At 43.3% G+C, this 19,739-nt stretch overlaps 1 protein-coding gene across 12 annotated transcripts in view; it reads right to left on the bottom strand.

Moving 5' to 3' along the window:
- Positions 1–5,053: 5,053 nt before the first annotated feature.
- LOC117549338 (transducin-like enhancer protein 3-B) overlaps positions 5,054–19,739 on the bottom strand; it is a 31,909-nt gene continuing 17,223 nt past the window's right edge. For 7 of the 12 annotated variants that reach the window (XM_034221172.1, XM_034221167.1, XM_034221166.1 and 4 more), the window contains 13 exons: positions 18,810–18,868; positions 16,244–16,366; positions 13,788–13,838; positions 13,217–13,372; positions 12,232–12,367; positions 11,613–11,782; positions 10,963–11,039; positions 10,620–10,869; positions 9,652–9,899; positions 9,370–9,517; positions 9,105–9,255; positions 7,050–7,126; positions 5,054–6,428 (listed from right to left, as the gene is read on the bottom strand). In XM_034221172.1, the coding sequence (XP_034077063.1) occupies positions 6,321–6,428; positions 7,050–7,126; positions 9,105–9,255; positions 9,370–9,517; positions 9,652–9,899; positions 10,620–10,869; positions 10,963–11,039; positions 11,613–11,782; positions 12,232–12,367; positions 13,217–13,372; positions 13,788–13,838; positions 16,244–16,366; positions 18,810–18,868 (1,754 nt within the window). In that variant the 3' untranslated portion in view covers positions 5,054–6,320. The remainder of the gene's footprint in view (positions 6,429–7,049; positions 7,127–9,104; positions 9,256–9,369; positions 9,518–9,651; positions 9,900–10,619; positions 10,870–10,962; positions 11,040–11,612; positions 11,783–12,231; positions 12,368–13,216; positions 13,373–13,787; positions 13,839–16,243; positions 16,367–18,809; positions 18,869–19,739) is intronic. The other 5 variants (XM_034221175.1, XM_034221173.1, XM_034221174.1 and 2 more) reach the window with 1 other exon arrangement.

Raw genomic sequence — 19,739 nt, forward strand, 5'->3', positions numbered from 1 at the left:
TTATTTGCTTTGCTGAGCTTGTTAACCCCGTGTTCACCTTGGCAGTTAAAGCGATTGCTGTGAGGAGAGTTTTACAGTCTCCCTTTTCAAAGATCCACAATGTGAACAAGAGATGTTCCTGTTGGTACGTTGTGTCTGTGAGCCCCTGATCAGCTGTCTGTCACTGTTTGTCACTTCCTGTATTTTACAATATGCATTAAACTATATCTGTGTACTCATTCCTCAAATCAAATCAAGTTTTATTTATATAGCACATTTATAAACGATTTGTGGTCGAGCCAAAGTGCTGTACATAGAATAAAAATAGCCTACAGTAGAGACACTTTACAGCAAATACAACAACACAGATTGTTCAGAATATCAGTATGAGAAAAACGACACCCTCTGTCCTTAGACCCTCACATCGTACAAGGAAAAACTTCCAGAGAAAACCCCACAGTTTGACAGATAAGGTTATTAACTCATCAGAAATGAACCTGATAGCCTCTATAGTTCCTAAATCTTCCTTATGATCCTGGATGTTAGGTTGTTTCAATAAAGTCGCCGACATCATGTTCAGTGGCAAGGAATCAAAGTCCTCTTCGTGTGAGTGGGTGCTGGAGGAGTGCATTGATCTTCTATATCTGTTTGTTCTTTTTAACTCCTGTCCTTGATATTGGAGGTAAGTTTCAAGCTTTCCAAACATTTCACCGATGTAATGTATCTCACCGTTTAAACCGCTGAAGACACAGATATGTTCACAGGGGTTGGTGGTGAACAAAATAGAACAACAGCAATCAGGTTGCCTAAAACATAACTTCAGTGAGATATTTCAGAAAAAGTAACTATGACTGATTAAAACTTGTTGTATCTGTTTATCGGAAAGCTAGGTGGACTTTGTTACCTGTGCCCACGAGTTGTTTCTCTCTGTTTCCAGATGGTATGCTAGATAACAACATTTAACACGTCTTATAGTAAATGCACTTAATGGTGGAAAATAACATCCATCCCTGCTGAATTCACAACAATACACTTTCAGGCACTTTAGCTGAACTCTTTTTGTAAGAGGTGATGCCATAGAGTTATTATGATGCAATGTTATAATGATCTTATGAAAAGCAACTTCACATCACATGCTCTCGGGGGGGTTGAGTGCCAGGAGACATCGTCGATTATTTGGAATTTGTTTTATGTACAGGGTAGAGTTACTTTATGTGTCAAATCCTACTGTTGCAATGAGCACTATGGACTGTTTTCAGGATTAATACTTTGATTATAATAACATTTTGATTTACAGTTAAATGCATATAAGGCCTGTTTCTACAGTATAGTTATATACATTTGACCACAAATCACAAAAATGGTATTCATGGCAGATCCATTGGATTACATTATACTGTGAGCTCTGTTATCCTGGCCGCCCCTTGTGTACAGTATATATACAATACTCACATACTTGATATTCAGTATGCAGTCAGGGTTCCTCCACTGTTTTGTTTTGTATTACCTGAATCCTTTCAAATCCCCCTCCAGTTCCTCCTGGAAAAATATTAAGAGTTTATATATTGTTCTTACTGTCTGTGTGTTCAAAGACCAAAGGTAAGGTTGTTTTGTAACAATCAAACCATTGCATTTTACATTTCTATAAAAGCTAGACACACACACGCACGCACGCACCACACACACACACACACACACACACACACACACACACACACACACACACACACACACACACACACACACACACACACACACACCACACACACACACACACACACACACACACACACACACACACACACACACACACACACTCAGCTCTCTTCTAATTTGCACCCTGGTCCTGAGTGGGCTCTTGTGTGCTGATGAAAGCTGCTCCTCTTAAGGACAGGTCAGAGATGCAGTCTGAGCGAATCAAAGGAGCACAATGACCTCTGAGAGCTGAAGCGCCGCCGCTGTCTGCCTCCACACACACACACACACACACACACACACACACACACACACACACACACACACACACACACACACACACACACACACACACACACACACACACTCCCTTTTATCTCACACTGCTCTCCCAATACACTTGCTTATCCAGCGAGTAAAAGAAAGAAAGATCTCCTTGTTTTTGTTGTACTCTTCAACAAGGAAGAAGATTCTGCCCCCTCATCCACTCCTCCTGTTTTCTCAGGATCCTCGGTTCAGCCCTATCGATGTGGACACAGACACACATGTGAAGGGGTGTAACTGCTGAAAATTGGATGGAGGAAAGGAGCAGGTGGAAGTGGAAGATGGACACATAGAAAGTCTGTCTCGGTGAGAAAAGGCTCATCATGTTGCCCTCCATTTCTTCTGGCTGTGCTGTGAAAGAGAGATGACATCAGAAGGCTGTCAGGTAAAAGAAGAGTAAAAGTGAAATGGAGCGAGGAGGGGAACCTGCTTCACTTCTCTTTCTCAGCGAAAGCTCTCGGCTGTCAAGAGAACAAAAACCACCGTACTCACGATTTCAGCGCCTGAGCCTCTCAAAGTGAAGCTTTTACTGCAGCACAGTCAGCTTTATCCTGACGTCATGGCAACAGTTATTATATCAAAAGGGACACACTGAGAGACATTTAGATATTTTTATTTCAATATTTCTTTTGTATTTTTGGAAATATGTTAAGATTTCACTAATGGAAAGTCACTGAGTACCTTTATTCAAGTACTGTACTTAAATACAATTCACCTGTGTAATCTACTTAGGTATTTCCATTTTCTACTACTTTATACACTCCAATTCAAGGGAAAACATTTTACTATAATTATTAACTAAGTTACTTTATACTCTATTAAAATGCACCATTGTGCAAACAGAGTACTTTTACTTTGCTATACTTTATGCTTGTTATCAAAGAAACATTTTGAATGTAAGACTCAAAGTACTCCATACGTCTTACACCACTGCATAATGAAATAAAATGCATTTAAAACAGAGATTACTTTCTTAACTTTTACTAAGGTTTACTTTTTAATGCAGTACCTCTATCACAGGAGTTTCACAACCTTCATTTTGTTTTAAGTAATCGATCTTCGTGTGCTTCACCAACCTCTGAGAATTACCTTGATCTTATTAAAACTCAAAGAAGTCAACTGGGATTTCTATACATCTCAATGTTTCTCAAAATCTGACCCAAATCACTGGGTTTCTTCTCTTAAATCTCAGGTGTTAGAATTCCTAAACTGGACCACATGTAATACACAGATCCACATGGACGTGCACAAAGAGGTACATCATGTATGCATGAGTAGCTCAGCCATATGTACAGAGAGCTTCAGCCAAACTGTGAGGGGAAATGCATGTCCCATATTGCTTCCCTCACCCCCTCCTCTCTTTCACACAGTGAGAAATCACAGCCTGACAGCCAGCACCCCCACATGAGAGAGAATGAATGCAGTCAGCGCCTGAGGGCGAGAGAGTGGGAGAGGAAGAGGGAGAAGACACAGCAACTGTTCCGGGTGAGTCAGTAAAACACACTCTCACATTAATAGTGTACATCATGGATATTCTATGGAAGCCTTTTCATGACAAAATGCATGACAGGACGAGCCGGGAGCTGCGGTTTCATAATAATGTGCTGCTCGTTATTGCCACGTTGTTTTATTCCATGTTATCTTCAAATCCTGTTTCACAATCATCACTGATATCAGCACAAAGCCACAAATTCCAAAAGTAGTTTGTCATTCTCTGAGGTGTGTGTGTGGGAGTGTGTGAAATGTGAGTGTGACTGAATGTGTCTCTGCTGGTCCTATGATTTAAGTGTGTGTGTGTGTGTCAGTCATCCCTCCCACCATCACTCTTGAAACAAAGACAGTAACTCATAACAACCGTCTCTGTCCCTCTCACACCTTTTTATGAATCCTCTCTGTGTCATACATCACTTGTTTCATATCAGTGTGTGCGCTGACAACTATATTTCAAGTCTGTCTCACAAACATGACATTTAATAGTTCTCTTTAGCAAGAATTACCCCCACAGTAACTACTTGATTTATCTATCAGTGGTGGCATCTGTTCCCTGTTTTTGTTTTTCATTACCACCACATTTGAATGTGTGTCAATTTACAGTCTGAACACCAAACTAGACTATTCACAGATCTAGAGCAGTACTGGTGTTAAGACTCGTGTTTATTTAAAGGTCCCCTATTATACTCATTCTCATCAATATATTATAGGTCTCAGATATATACAAAACATGTCTCAGAAGTGTTTGGTTTGAAATACCAAACAGATCGTGCATTGTAGCATCCCATAATCCCCTCTGTTTCAGCCCTGTTTCAAAAGTGCTGATTCTGTGTCTGTAGCTTTAAAGGCTAATGAGCTGCTGCTGGCCACGCTCCTCTGCCAGATGATTGGTTAAAAGAACACAATGGTGCTCTAGGAGGAGATTCAGGTCATGAGGTGTGCATAGGGTTACCTTGGTTGGTTATTGGCACAACCCAAAAAAACATTGTGACATCACAAAGTGGCCAAAATCTGATCAGCTCATTTTCAGACAGGTTTTTATATAAATGGATCAGGACAAAGAGTGAATGTTTTCCTTGAAACTCTCCAAATCTCTTCACACAGAAAGGACACTAAGAAAAAGTGGATTTTGCATAATAGGTGACTTTAAATAAAACGATGTTATGTAAATGGTAAGTCGCAGATGGATACCCATAACACAACTGTGGCGATTTTAAAAAGGGTTAATCCTTCTCAAAAAGCTGAACTGATTAGGGGATGAAGAGGGTGAAGTACACCTACCTACCTTTATGACAAATTCACAAGATATAGAAATAGGACAAAATAATGAAGTCATCACAATTTGGATAGAAATGAAAGCAAACTGCAATTAGACTTGTAGGCGGAGGCATACAACTGTGAGTCTGTTTAGTTTATGACTAACTATATCTCGATGTATTTTTATGACATGCTATACAACAACTTTTTGTTGAACGAAAAACATGTCTGGGCTTGAATAGAGTTACTGCCATTCTCATACGTGTACTGCAGAAAAACACATCAGGTCAATCACAATGAAACGGGCCATTCTACAAAAACTGTTTTATTGATTTATTAACAACTGTACATTTATTTTCAGTGCTGACAGCATTTGCTACATACTTTGGTGTGATTTAGAGGGACCTTCGCTTTCTCGCCCCTTTTTATTTACTCGTGGGAAATGCCGCCAGTATCAGGAGCACAGTGTACAAACCAGAAGTATTCACTGTTGTCTTAACATCAACATAGGAACATTTGATTTCTCATTTCTGTTTACATTTAAGTGCCGTTCTCGATGTCCTCATGAGCTTACGTGTCCCGCCGCAAACCAAACATATTCCAGGATTATTGATAAGATACAGAGGGCAGGAGGATTCCAAAAGCGCAGATTTGACTGTCTGAATTAAGTCTGTAAGCCATGAAAACAATGGTGCAATTCAACATCCATGTTACGTCAAGTTAGCAAAAAGCACATTTTCTTCCAGTTTGCGCCTGCTGCAGTGCGTCGGCTGCCAACTGAGGTCCAAGGGTTAGGCTAAACACTAAACGTTCCCTATCTCCCTTAATCTAACAACGTAAAACAAACAGGGAGAAGATAGCACAGACAGAGCAGTACACTTTAAAAAATGTCTTTTTATATATATATGTGTATATATATATATGAATTACATTTACATCCATCGCTTCTCCTGAATCCGTCCCGCTGTGGTCCAAACCAGCCGAGGCTCTCCACACTTTCATCTTCCGGTAAGAGCACTGTGACAAAAGGCCATTTTTAAATCTCCACAAAATGTCCGACATACAAGTGTCATGCTCCTCGGTTGGATTTCTGAAAAGGTCAGCCCGCAGAATGTGCTTTAAGAAAATCAAAGAGTAAAATTGTTAAAAAGTTCTAATCTATTTTCTGCTGTCCGACTCAAATATCACGGCATAAGAGTGGGCCGAAAAAAAAAATCATCACAAGTACACCCAGGACATGAAAATATATATATATTTATAATATATATAAAATGTCTTTTATTTAATCGGATATGTACACTTTTCACAAGACGTCGAGGAACAAGGTTCTCAGAAATGAAGCGCTGCTCCATCGGGATACACCCAAATATTCTCAAAGTAAAACAGGAAATAAATCCCCAAAAAATTAACCCTCCAAAAAAAGGACAAAAAAAAGTCTTTCCAGCACAAACATTCTTCGGTCAACTACGCCGCCGATCTCCAGATCCCGGCGCGTTGTAATCCACAGACGGAGGGTCGGGGGGGAATTAAAGTCGTTGGATCAGAAGTGCTGAGGCAGAGGGGAGCCCCCTCCTCTAATAGATGACCTCGTACACGGTGGCCTTCTTGTCCCCGGACCCCGTCACGATGTATTTGTCGTCTGCAGAGATGTCGCAGCTCAGGACGGAGGACGACTCCTTCGACTGGTGGGGGGAAGGAACTCAGGTTAGGAGAGGACAAGTCTTCTTCCTGTCACTAGTTCAATGAAGGATGCTTGATTTAAACTGAATGAATAAGGGTGAACAGGTATGTGACTTTCTCTAATTCTCTGTAGTTACTGTTGAATAAGCTTGAATACTGGCCAGTTAGATGCTACAGTCTCAGAACACATGCAGCTGATTCCCGCTGACGTATGTAGCTCTATCTTTCTGAAGCATTATAAACTTCCAGTAGGTAACGACCAAACTGTAACCTGCTTGAAATGTAATGTAGGAGTAAAGATAATTATGACTCCGCAGGGATCAACAGACCTCCTATTTTTGTTTTATATTAATTTAAACGATTGGATTGTTAAAAAAAGATAATTGACTAATAATCTAAGAAGACCCAACAAGTACTTATACACATCAAAAGCGTTCTAAAATGACATGTTTTAGTTCGACACAAAATATATCATGTCTGAAATATCTGCTAAACAATATGAGCATCTTTGTGAGCTTCCACTGTGTGCAAAAGAACAGACGCTGTTCTGTAAAATCTCGTCCGTGTCTTAACCTAGGATCATGTTTATACCTTTTTTATTGAATTGTGTTTATGTTGGTTACCTGGAATATGCTGGCACCATAAGGAGTCCTCCATGCATTCAGCAGATTGTCCTTCCCCGTGCTCACAAACCATTTACCTGCAGACACAGAACACACGTCTTCAGAGGTGATTCACAACATACCTCCAGCTAACACTCTGTAATAACCTGATCATGGTCATAAAAACCTTATTGGGAAATACTATTACATTAAGAATGGTAAAATGCCCATGATGAAGAAGACCCACATCGTTTTCCACTCTGATAATTATTTAAATCAGTCTCTGATTAATTGCCACACTGACTAGTTGGTAATGATTTAATTAGTGGCAGCGAGAGCTGTGAAGCAGGGAGCCGTGTTTGAATGAACCAGTTCTGCGGGGGCAGTGATACGAGACGCTGCTGTGGGGGTCTGCTGAGGAGGAATGATTACTGACATTTCAGTGGGGAGAAAAAAAGTGAGGCGATAGTGAAACCTCATTTGTCTGAGCCTCAAACTTAACACCAGCTGCTCTGCCCAGCAGGCACAATGATCTCATGGAAAAGCAGTGACCATTTTAATGAGCATATTTAAAAAAAGAAAGAAAATGGCTTCCTTCTTATTACATGCTTTACAAGCCTTTGTTATTTGCGTTTACCCTGTACAGAGGAAGCAAGTGTGCATCTGATTTCTAACTAATACTCACAGATGTCCAGAAATAAAAGAGCATGTTAATCACACCCTGCCAGTGACTAAGTAACAGTCACTGGGTGCTAATCATTTCAACATCTACACTTCCTCTTCTGTTGATGCAGAGGAGTTGTCTGTAGCTCAGACCACAGTAGCCTTCTGCAGCTCATGCATACTGCAGGAATCAGACACGGCTCAGGGGCTGCTTTCTAGCAGAGTGCCTGTCAACATAGTTTTGGAGTAGGAGAACTGGAGAAATCCACGTTCACCACATTTAACAGCCGGGCAGCAGCCAGGACTTTTAGTCTGGAGTCAAATGTTTCACTAGTAGCCACCCACCATCTATTCACGTCACTGTGAAAGTGATGTTTCAGAGACTTTTGTAATTCTGTTGTCCAATGCCAAGTCAATTCATTATATCTTTTTTATTTTATCCCTAACAGTCTAGTGTTGTCACGAAACCAACATTTTGGTTTCGATACCGATACCAAGTCAAGAATTGCGATTGTGATTATTTTTCCGATACTTTTCTTTAAAAAAGGGAAACAGTCTTAAATGTAATTATTGTGCTTTATTTCACACCAGAACCATAACACAAACTTTTAAACAATGACAACAATAAATAAAATAAATGACAAGAATTCGTATTAAATCAAATTAAGCATCATCTCAAACAACTTTTGGCTCCCTTGGTTTGCAAGGATCTAAAACATGTCTCACAGACAGGCCTCGTGGTGTCCGTAGGCTTGCCCTCACTGTCAGAGATATAGCTCAAATACTTCCACATTTCGCTTCTGGCGTCTTTTTTGTCAACAAGCCGAGGCGCAGCGGCAGTTGCACTCCCACTTGCAGCCATGCTTCTCGTGTTCTCACATGCTCTGGCAGCTAGCACTTAGAGCGTGCTTGAGAGGGGAGGGACTGCAGGCACGGAGCAGAGCACTGAACACACTTATTAAAACAGCGCTTTCTCACCGGAGTACTTTTCCCCGTCATTCTTAAAGTACCGATACTAATTAAACGGAGGAATCGTAATGTTTTTAACGGCAGGGTATCGCGGTACCTTTCAAGTATCGGTACACCGTGCAACACTATAACATTCACAATCTAATGTAGTTATTCTAGAAAACACAAAAATGTGCTTCAACATTGCTACATACAGCAAACTGTGTATCATGGGTGGAACTGGGTTATAACTAGTTTGGAAGATCGTGGTTCTCTCATGCCAAATATAGCAACAATTTTGATAATATGGCCATGATAAACAAATTCACCCTCTGACAACCATGATTATCAACCTCCACTTTAACAGGAGTGAGAGTTGCTCAAACAAAAATTTCAATAACAATGGAAGTCTCCATGTCCTTGCTATCAAATGCCGACATCGGCTGTTATGCGCCTGGTTCTTACCACAGTAGGCGAACTTCAGCGAGAGGACGCAGCTCTCGTGCAGGTGCAGCTGGTACTTGTCGGGCTTGGTGTGGTGCAGCACCTCCACGTTGCTGCTCTCCATGCCCACAGCCAGCCACTCTCCGGTGGGACAGTAGCCCAGCGAGAAGATCTGCAACGAGGACACAACAGCACGGTGGGATCAGAGGCTGTCAGCAACAAGGACCCCCTAACAGGCACACTCAATGCATTCATCCGCAACGGTTCTTCATCTTGTTTTCTCTACCTGTGAGGTGAAGTCGTGCTGCTGGAGCTGTCGTCCCTCCCTCAGATCCCAGGAGCGCACGGTGTTGTCGAGCCCTCCGGTCCACAGCTTGGTCCCGTCGTGGGAGATGTCGATACAGCTGGCTCCATCGGTGTGGCCCTGGAACTGCCTGGAACCCCACAGGACAAAACATATTCATTGAGGACAAAGTCTTAGCAACTGTTACAGTAAAGCAGTCTCGCCATCATGGCCACTATTGTATTCTATAAAGCTATGAGCTGTGTATTTAAAGAAAACACCGACCTGACGAGGGTCTGGTTGTGGAGGTCCCACACGGCGATGTTTCCATCCGAGCAGCAGGAGAAGCACACCTTGGCGTCGGGGCTGATGGCCAGAGCGTAGCAGGCCGGGGCGGAGGAAGTGAGCTCGGCCTTGATGCGGGGCGTCGGTGAGGCGAGGTCCCAGATGGTCAGCGTGCTGGCTTCCCCACCCACTATCAAGGTGCGGCCGTCAGGCAACAGCTTGCAGGAGCGGATGTAATTGTCCCTGTTCTGGAAGAGAAACAAGTATGGTCACAATCAGTGCTGCTTTGGGCTGAGAAAAAGTCAACTAAAATACTGCTGAGCAATAAGAGATTAGCAGCATACATCAAGACCTTCTCTACTTAACCCCAGAGGAGCTGTTCTCCGACAGGTGGAGTTTTCAGGCCGTCTCTTTTTGTGTTCTAGTGAAGATGTGGCTGTCAGCTTTAACAAGAGGTGCTGGGCTGCAGCTGCTGGCCGGGCTCCAAGGGAGCAAGAAGACGATCAATAGATGTGGAGGCTCTTGGTCGAATTAAAAACAGCACCCCGATGGCTTTATAAGAACCAATCGCACTCTGGACTCACCTTAAGGGTGTTGGAAGCCATTTGAGTTGAGCAGCATGAAGCCACAGTATCAAAATGAGAAATGGGAGGCAGTTGGGAGGAAGTAATGAGCTGGGTAATGGCAGACAGGGTCGGCCAATCAGAACATCATTACTCAGCAGGCTTTTTTTCTCACCAAAAGATTATTTCAGCGAAGCAGCGAGACACTTTGCTGAATTATTCACACCCGTCTGTAGGGATCTGAGGGAAAGCTACGGTGGGATGTGGAGTCAGGCTACATTTGATGCTCAGGAAAATCTTAATGAAGGAGGCTGATCGCAGTGACCTCATGAAACATGAATCACCCGCAGTAATAACTCGCATCTGAAACTCATGAACAAACACATCTACAGAAGGACTAGTTACCAGGCAGTCGAGCTGGGACACTGGGCTCTTGCTCCCTGGTTGGCTGATGTCCCAGATCTTGACGCAGCCCTTGCCGCCGGTGTAGACGTGGCGGGTGGGGTTGCTGATGGTGACTGCGCACACCACCTCCCCGTGGCTCAGGGTATTGATCTGGCGAGCGTGGCGAGGGATCCCCGGGCCTATCAGCGCGTCTGGAGGGAAGGGCACAGGCTGCATCTGACCATCTGCGCTAACGTGAAAAGAATAAGCTCTGCGGGGGACAGAGGGAGGAACAGATTGTCAGTTTAGCCATCAACAATATGCTGTCTGTTATAGAGTTGAATCCATCACTGCAAATACTCACGGTTTTCCTCCGGAGATGGACGTGAGGCTGGCGGGCAGGCCTGGAGCTCTCAAGTGAGAATGAGGGTCAAACCCCGCCTGCATGAGGAAGAATAGAGTTAACAAGAAGCTGATAACCAGCAAAGATCATTTAGACTAAGCTAATATTCTAATTCAAAACGAGGCCTCGCTGTATGTGCCAACGCCCTGAGGAACTCTCCATCGTTTCCAGGCAAATCCCTTGAAGAAGGCGCAGATTCGGCTTCATTGCATACAGAGCAGCTTTACACAAGGCTACAACATCCCACTTGCTAATGAAAGCCTGGGAGATTTTCAAACACGGAGATGCATTTCGAAGGCGAGCCTTTTTTTAAAGCCTTTAGAATGCTAACTAGCTAACATCAAAGTAAAGGAGCTCGGCTGTCTTTGTACTTTCTCATTATGTACACACAACAAGCCGCAGTCAGCCAAGCAGAAACATTCTCAATGAGTTCTGGAAATACGGGACGAATGCTTAAGTTTCTCAAAGTCATTTTGCAAACAGATTCTACAACCTACAGCCGGGGAGGATCATTCATACGGGCGCTGGTGAGGGCGTGTTGTGTCTGACTGATGGAATATATGTAAAGAAAGGAGCTTTGTTCAGTGGGTTGTGTGCTTTCATATTCTTACAATTGGTGAGCGTCCATAGACGGCAGCAGCTGCAGCACTCATCTGCGGAGAGATGAGACCTGGGTAGACCGGGCTGGTCAGGGATCCGTTCATCTCGTGATGACCCATCATCGCAAAGGGGGAGGCGTAGGAGCCCGCCATGGAGAGAGGGGTACGCAGGGCGGGGGCCGCTAGAGAAGGGAGGAGAGCATTTTAATTGATTTATAAAACTGCAGAAGGGAGAAATAATAAGTCAAATGTAACTGTGATTCATTAGAGAATGGAATATGATTGAAAACTTCCATCAAAAAACAAGTATTTGAAGTAACTTTCATTCTAAAGCTTATTTTAATAGCGGTTAACCTGCACATTATTTTCTTGATCATTGTCTGATCCATAAAATGTTACAAGACAATCACCAATTTAACATCAATTCAAATGCTTATTTTGTCCTACTGGTACTCAAAAACTAAACAAATCAACTTATTATCACATAAAAACAATTAAAGCACATTGTGTGAATCTTTGGAGAAGCCCAATTTCATTTAAGTCCTTTTTCAATAACAGAACAGCTTATGGTTTGTCATTGAATGAATAGTTACACGTCTAAAGAAGTGTGACAGTGCAGGTGTTCACATACCTAGTGCCTCCATGCCGGGGGGTTTGCCCATCGTTAGGGGCCGCAGTCCTGGAGTGGTGCTGGTTCCCGGCGTTGGCGCCTCGTTCCTGGGTGTGGGTGTGTTGGACTTCAGGCTCGGTGTGGACGACTTGTCATTCTAAAAAAAAAAAAAAAAATCCTTAGTTTTGATCAGCTTTCACAAAGCTGTAAATTCACGTACTCTCACTCTCAGTCACAGAGATATGAAACATTGTAGAGTCAAAAATACCCTCACTCAACAATCTGAGTGGACGGCTCAAGGTAATCCAATCAAGCACTGACACTTCATTACAGCTGCTGTGTGTGCGTCTGCATTAGTGTATGTGTGTTTGTGTGCATGGTGGGAGGGGCATAAACATTTGCTTAGAAGTCAAGCTTGTTAAGAGCAGCTAGATAAGCAAGATGCTGGCCTGAACCCTCCCCTCATAATGAATCCGTCTCTCTCTTCCTCTGCAGGCGGAGTTAAAAGCAGTGCAGGGTTTAGCCTGGTGAGTGGTGACACACACTAATGAGGGGCTGAGAAAAGCTGTGTGTCCTGGGAGGTAGAGGGTAGTGATGTGGACTATGAATCTGCCCTAATCCTGGGTGAAAGGGTTTATCTAAAACCCGATGCACGGGGATTGTTTTAGCCTGGTTAGCGAGAGCTGGATGAGAAGACGAGACTGAGCAAAGAGATGGAGACAGCCGTTCCCTCACCGCCCTGTCGCGGGGTTATTTACAGCCTCGGGCGGGCCAGGGAAGAAATGACCATTTATTGGGTAAGCCATAAAGGAGATTGAGAGGAGTGAGCCACAGGGTTTGATTTCCTGAGAGTGCATCTCTGCCTTCTTCAAGCCCCTGAGCCTCCTGCGCATTAGTCCTTCACAGACACCCACTTCACTTGACAAATGCCCTTTCGTCTGTCACTTCACCCTCCACTGTAACCGCCTTATTTCATCCCCTCCCCGTCGTTCAGTGTGTCACTCACGTGGGCGTGGTCCTTAGCTTTGGAGGACGGCGTGCTGCCCGAGGAAGCCACGGAGGCGGGGCTGTTGGGGGCAGCATCCTTCTTCAGGACGCGTGATTTATCCAGGCCGTTCTCCGGAGGAGAGTGAGCGGGGCTGGCTCGAGGGGTGGCCGGATCCTACGGAGTCAAACGACAGACAGAGAGCGAGACTGAGCAAACAGAGCGGAGGAAAGGCATGTACATGTAGGTCAAACAAACCGGGGCCTCATGTGCAAACAGATAAATATACTTGTGCGTGCTTGTACTCTCCCTCACACACACAGACTCAGATGCGCACACTTTTCATTCACCTGTCACTCCGGTTTCTCTTTGTATTCTTTGTATCACGGTCTGCATGACTGGCAAAAGACATACAGCAACTAAGCTCACACTCATCTCACACACAACCAATATTATGACAGACTTCTTGGCAACGCTTTGGAAGGTGTTGAAGCCTCTACAGAGGAATGACAAAAGAGCGCTGTGTTTGGTTTCTTTGCAGCGTTCACAATGAGGAATGTGGCAGAGCAGCTCTGTTCAAACGCAGTCTCACCTCGTTGGAAACATCCACCACCAAGTCGTCACTTTTGTCTCCGTCACTGTCCTGAAAGCAAAGAGAGACAGGCTTCACGTTACTGGCAGAGCATCAACAGTACAGAACACAGTGCAAAATACACCAGTACATTTTTGGAGTATTAGATCAACATCAAATACCAGATTTATGAACTTTGTAACCCGTTTAAAGGGTCCGTTTGTTATTTCCTGGAAATAACTATCTTTTGCTGTAATTGTAGTAAAAATGGAAACAGTTCTGAGGCTGTTGTCATTTCATTTCAAACCTTTATTTATACAGATAAATCCCATTTAGATCATTGATCTCTTTTTCAAGGGAGACCTGCTCAAGTAGTTCCACATGAAACATAAAAACATAAATAGAACAACAAAAGGACATCATACAGCATCATTTACATAATTATCCACATAAACAGGTACCAATAGCTTCCGATTGACTAGCATCCAACCGAGCTTTAAAAACATTTAGTGGCACCAGATTGTTCAGTTTCCATTTAATTTGCAGACTATTCCAAGACAGAGGAGCTGCGCATCTAAAAGCTGTCTTCCCTAAGACAGTCCTAGCAGTTGGCACATTTAATAAAACCACAGCATTCGATCTCAGGCAGTAGCCACTTACAATTCGCCATGAGATCAGGGAGCAGATGTAGGATGGAAGTTTCCCTAACATGGCTTTGTATATAAAAATGTACCAGTGACTGAGCCTCCGTACAGTTAGTGAAGGCAAACCAGCCCTTGCATACAGGGTACAGTGATGGGTTAATGCTTTACAGTTTGTCACAAATCTCAGTGCGCTGTGATACGCAGCATCTAACTTGACCAGGCAATTGGCAGGTGCATTCATATACATCAAATCACCATAGTCCAGCACAGGTAAAAAGGTCACAGTGACTAGCCTTTTCCTGGCCTCAAGCGAGAAGAAACCTAGCCTAACCCTCAGCTTTTTAAGCAGGTTATTGACATGAAGTTTAAAAGTGAGACAATCATCAAGCCAGATACCAAGGTATTTGTAACAGGTAACCACTTCAAGTTTTTTTCCTTGCGTAGTTACAATATCTAAAACATTTAAACAAAGCTTTAGTTCAGAGAGCTGAGTCTGAATAATGTTAAAAACAGCCTGTAATTTAACACCAGCCTCCTTAATGGAGGGACCTGCACAATACATCACGGTATCATCAGCATACAAATGTAAAGTAGCTTCATCCACATTTTCACCTAAACTATTGATGTAGATGGAGAATAAAAGTGGACCTAAAACAGAACCTTGAGGAACACCATTAGCAATGTTTAACCACTCAGAAGACAGCCCATCAAAATGAACACATTGGGACCTTTCAGAGAGGTAGTTCACAAACCACCCCACTGCATGGCTGGATATGCCAATACTGAGTAGCCTCTGCTTTAAGATGCGATGATCGACGGTATCAAATGCTTTTGAAAGGTCAACAAATAGAGCTGCACAACTCTGCTTATTATCTAAGATACTCGTAATGTCATTCACCACTTTCATTGTGGCAGTGATGGTGCTATGTTGCTTTCTGAAGCCTGACTGATGTTTAGACAGGATGTCATTTGTACATAAAAACACCTTTACCTGTTCACTCACTAGGCGTTCAAGAACCTTAGCCAGAACTGACAACTTAGAGATTGGCCTATAGTTATTTAATAAGGTGGCCTCCCCTCCTTTTAGCAAAGACAGGACATACGCTGACTTCCACAATTTTGGAATTGTGTTTGAGCTGAGGGAGAGGTTAAAAAGAGTAGTGAGAGGTGGAGCAATAAAATCTGCAGCTATCTTTAAAAGAAAGGTTCTACGTTGTCCGGGCCGGCCGGTTTCTTAGGATCTAACTTGGTTAAAGCTTCACGAACAGCATCAACAGTAAAAGGAGTAAAACTAAAAGGGTTTTCCAACACACGTTTTTCAGAGTCACATACTGTGGTGTTCACAGAAGCAGAGTTAGTGACAGAATCAAACAGAGAGCCACAGGACACAAAATGCTCATTAAAACATTGTGCAAGTTAGTTGTTGGTATGCAGAGAACATCGGTACGTTTGAACTCAATCAAATTCATAATATAACTGTTCTTCACATTTATTGAATAGTAAACTTATCTGAAGACATAGTGTAGATATTCAGCTGTTGGCACAGATTAAAAGACTCAATAATGGAGTAGCTGAGCATTTGATACAAATTAACTGATTGGAAGTATACAACCAAAAGAATGGTGGTTATGTTAGAAAATACCAGATGTAAACTGGATACAAATTAATGTACCTGCCATATTTAGGATTGCTTATATTACCTCCTGTAAAATCTTTTGAGAGTAGCCTTATATAATGCTGAGGTGATACAAATTAAAACACAGGCGCAGGGACCCGCCCTCAGCTAACACAAACACAATGTAGACAGAAACACTCAAGGCACTAAACACTCACATATCGGCTCATGCTGTCCTTGTCGTCCACTTTGCGTTTCTTGGAGTCCAGGCTGTAATCTGAAGAGCCGCGGTGCTTCTCGCTTGCTGCCCGCAGGCTGTCTGACGGCGACACAGAGTTATTCTGCCAACAAAAACAACAACATGCAGCCACATCAGTACCCTCTGGGTGTGCTTCACCTCATGAGTCGTACAATCCTAAACATACTGTCAATATGCCTCTTATAAACATGACTTTATTTGGAATCATGCAGAACGGTTGCTTCACCTATCTTGACATGATATGGAGTAACTAACAGCATGACTCTTAAATACCATTTGGTACAAGATGTCAGAGTAAAGAAGAGCAAGCATGTGCACCTCACTCAAGTGATGATTTTGGGATTAAATGCAGCATGTGAAACCAGAAACAACTAAATGGTGCGTTTAAGTCAAGACAAGGCTCCGGAGCCTGTCAGAGCTGCGACAATATTGACTGCAAAGCTAAAACACACAGCTACTGGACAGAGCTGGACAGATTTGGGATATAAGGGGCAGACGAGGACTCTGGGACAGCTCAGCTGCTGCTGCTGCCAAGGCAATGAAGCAAGAAAGAAACAGACGAGACAGCTGAGCAAACCCACAAACACGCCTCTGGAAGACAAAAGCAAGAAGGAGCAAGCAAGGTGATGCGTAGGACAGATTGAGGAGAGAGGGCGAGGAGGACGTGAGGGAGGAGGTGTGTGCAGCAGGAGCTATTTGGTGTATATACACACACACACAAACTGACATGTAATCCCCTGGTAGACCCTCACAGTGAAACGCTTGAAGCAACATTAACTATTCAAACCAAGCACAGCTTGCATTCCTGACATCCAAGTACACGCAAATACAAGCAAAGTGACTAAAACATCCAACTGTTATACCTTCATACGTCTGCTGAATAGTCACTGTGTGTAAGTGTGTCTGCTGTTGCAGGTCAGTGACTAAACGGTAGAAAATGACAGCAAAGTTCATGAAAATCAACTCAAATGAAAAAAGAGGAAGGAAAGAAAGAGGCCATTGAGGGAACCTGGACAAGAGTGCAATGTGAAGACACAAAGAGGGTGTTGCCAGCAGAGAAAAGAGCCAGAGTGAGAAAATAAGTAGAAGGAATAAAAGAGGAAGAAGAAAGACAAGGGAGGAAAAAACAGGAAAGGATCTTGGCAAGCAATGAGAGCGTAGCAGTGTGGCCATGAGTTCTCCTGAGTAGTGGGGATGCCCGGGCAGGCTGGCACCCTCTCAGAAGCTGCAAACAGGGTTTCTGTAGTCTGGGCACTGGTGTGGTGGGGGGGCACCGCCAAACAGGCCGACAGGCAAGAAGGTAGGGAGGGAGAAGGGGTGAAGGCTCAACACATCCCTGCCTTCATCACAAACAGACGGATGTAGTGAAAAGGGGGAAGGAAGGGGTCTGACTTTTGGCTTCGAATGAAGGAGAGAGGAAGGGAACAGCTTGAGAGAAAGGCCACATTTCAACCAAAAACACCTCCGGAGCTGGGGAGAGTGAAGTGTGATAATAAAACACACTGTGACTGGGCAGTTAATGGCGTACACACACTTTCTGCCAGGTGCACAGCCCTCATTCTCAGGTCAGAATAAGGATGTGTGTTCAGCTACTGCTGTGGAAGAGAAAGCCACACACTGAGCTTTAGTCTGGCTCGGTGTGAAGATGCCGTCTGGAGAGACAGAAATCTCCTGCAGTCTGTCTGTGTATCTGAGCCTGTGACCTTTAGAGGATAGCTTGGACTCAATAACCCTGCAGTTGCCTCCAACTCCGGTATCAGATGACCTGAGACAACAGGACAGGAACACTGTGTGTGTGTGTGTGTGTGTGTGTGTGTGTGTGTGTGTGTGTGTGTGTGTGTGTGAAAAATAGAAACAAGAGGAGGAAGGGGGGTGAGGGGATCAGGTAAGGCAGCCGCTCGTCACCATACGAGCCCAGCGAGGGGTTTGGGTTCCCTTCAGACATGAGTGGTCTCATTCAGGATGGTCAATCAATGGGAACTCAATCTGGCCGAGCAGATCCAACAGAGCGTTACGCAGCGGCTAACTGAAGCTTTAAGCCAGTCCAATAAACAAGGACTTTAACATGAGAAGGAGACGAGAGATGGGGAGAGACAGAGAAGAAGAAGTGGAACGGAGTAAATAGGTGAGATAAGAAGAGAGGGCAGCAAAGAAAAGGTAGAATAAAAGAAGACAAGTATTGGAAACGTGCAACAACGAATCTTCTAAAGTGCTGAGGGGAGAAGAGGAGAAGTCGATTGAATTGTGCTGTAATTAAAGGAGGTCGCTGACTACTAATCCTCGCCCAGTGATTGGAGTCATTTTCCACCTGGATTAGATGGCACTGGCTTATTTGGCCAGACTTCATTATTTGATTTCCGTCAGCGGCCCCCCTGAGTACAAAAATGTGTGTCCCCCCTGCACCGGAGCACGGATTTCTATTAGACAGTGGGCTTAAGTCTGCGTAAAGCACACCTAATCACCAAACACAGAGAGCACACACACACACACACACACACACACACACACACACACACACAACGTACCGTACTCGACTCGCGCTCTTTCAGAGGATTGGCCAGGGGCGAGTGAAAAGATGAGGGGCCAGGAGAGACACAAGCAAAACACAAATTAGTATGGAAGTCACCAGAAAACAGTAATAGATTTATAAAAAAAGAGCTTACAGATAATGTATGTCTGACGCTGTGCATGGCCTAATTTCAGTAACATCTATGGGTCTTTTCATAAAGGGATATAAGTTGAAACTAATAACTAAGTAGTTCTTTATGAGGAAACTGCCTGGTGTTTATTAGGTAGACGTACTGTTTGACCTCTGACCTTCTGGGAGGTTTCAGGGCTACATCAATGTATTCATTATTGATCAACATGTACAACAGCAGAGTAGATGAATCACTACACAAAACCCTCAATGACCCAACATTTATAAGTAAAGATACACAAATGTATTGTCTGCATTAATGACCGTAATTAATGTGTACGTGCAATATTGGTTTATCTTTGTTCCCGGTCTATGAAGCATTAATAATTATAAAGTCATACCTTACAATGCTTTACATAGGAAGAGTTATTCAAATGTGTTTTTTATTTCCAAAAACAAATTACAAAAGGTTGCATTTATTTCCATGACAGACACACATTACCGCCTACAGTTCTGACAAATGAATAAACTCACTGAACTGCAACATCTGGACCTCATATTGCTACACTGTTTTTTTTGTGTGGGTTCTTATACCAGGTCAATCCTGCACACACGGTAATCTATCCTTATGTTAGTACAACTACACTTAAATATATCAGTGGTAGAAAACACTAAAACCTGTATAAATATTACCTCCCACAGTAATTCCTAATGCTGTGCATGAATGCTTACATTTAAAAACATATATCTTTGATAAATGTATCTGGCAGGTAAAGCAGTTCTTGTCAGGTACCATCATTCCATTATGTGTGTGTGT

Source organism: Gymnodraco acuticeps, unplaced genomic scaffold (assembly GCF_902827175.1).
Source record: "Gymnodraco acuticeps unplaced genomic scaffold, fGymAcu1.1, whole genome shotgun sequence".
Classification (NCBI taxonomy): Eukaryota; Metazoa; Chordata; class Actinopteri; order Perciformes; family Bathydraconidae; genus Gymnodraco; species Gymnodraco acuticeps.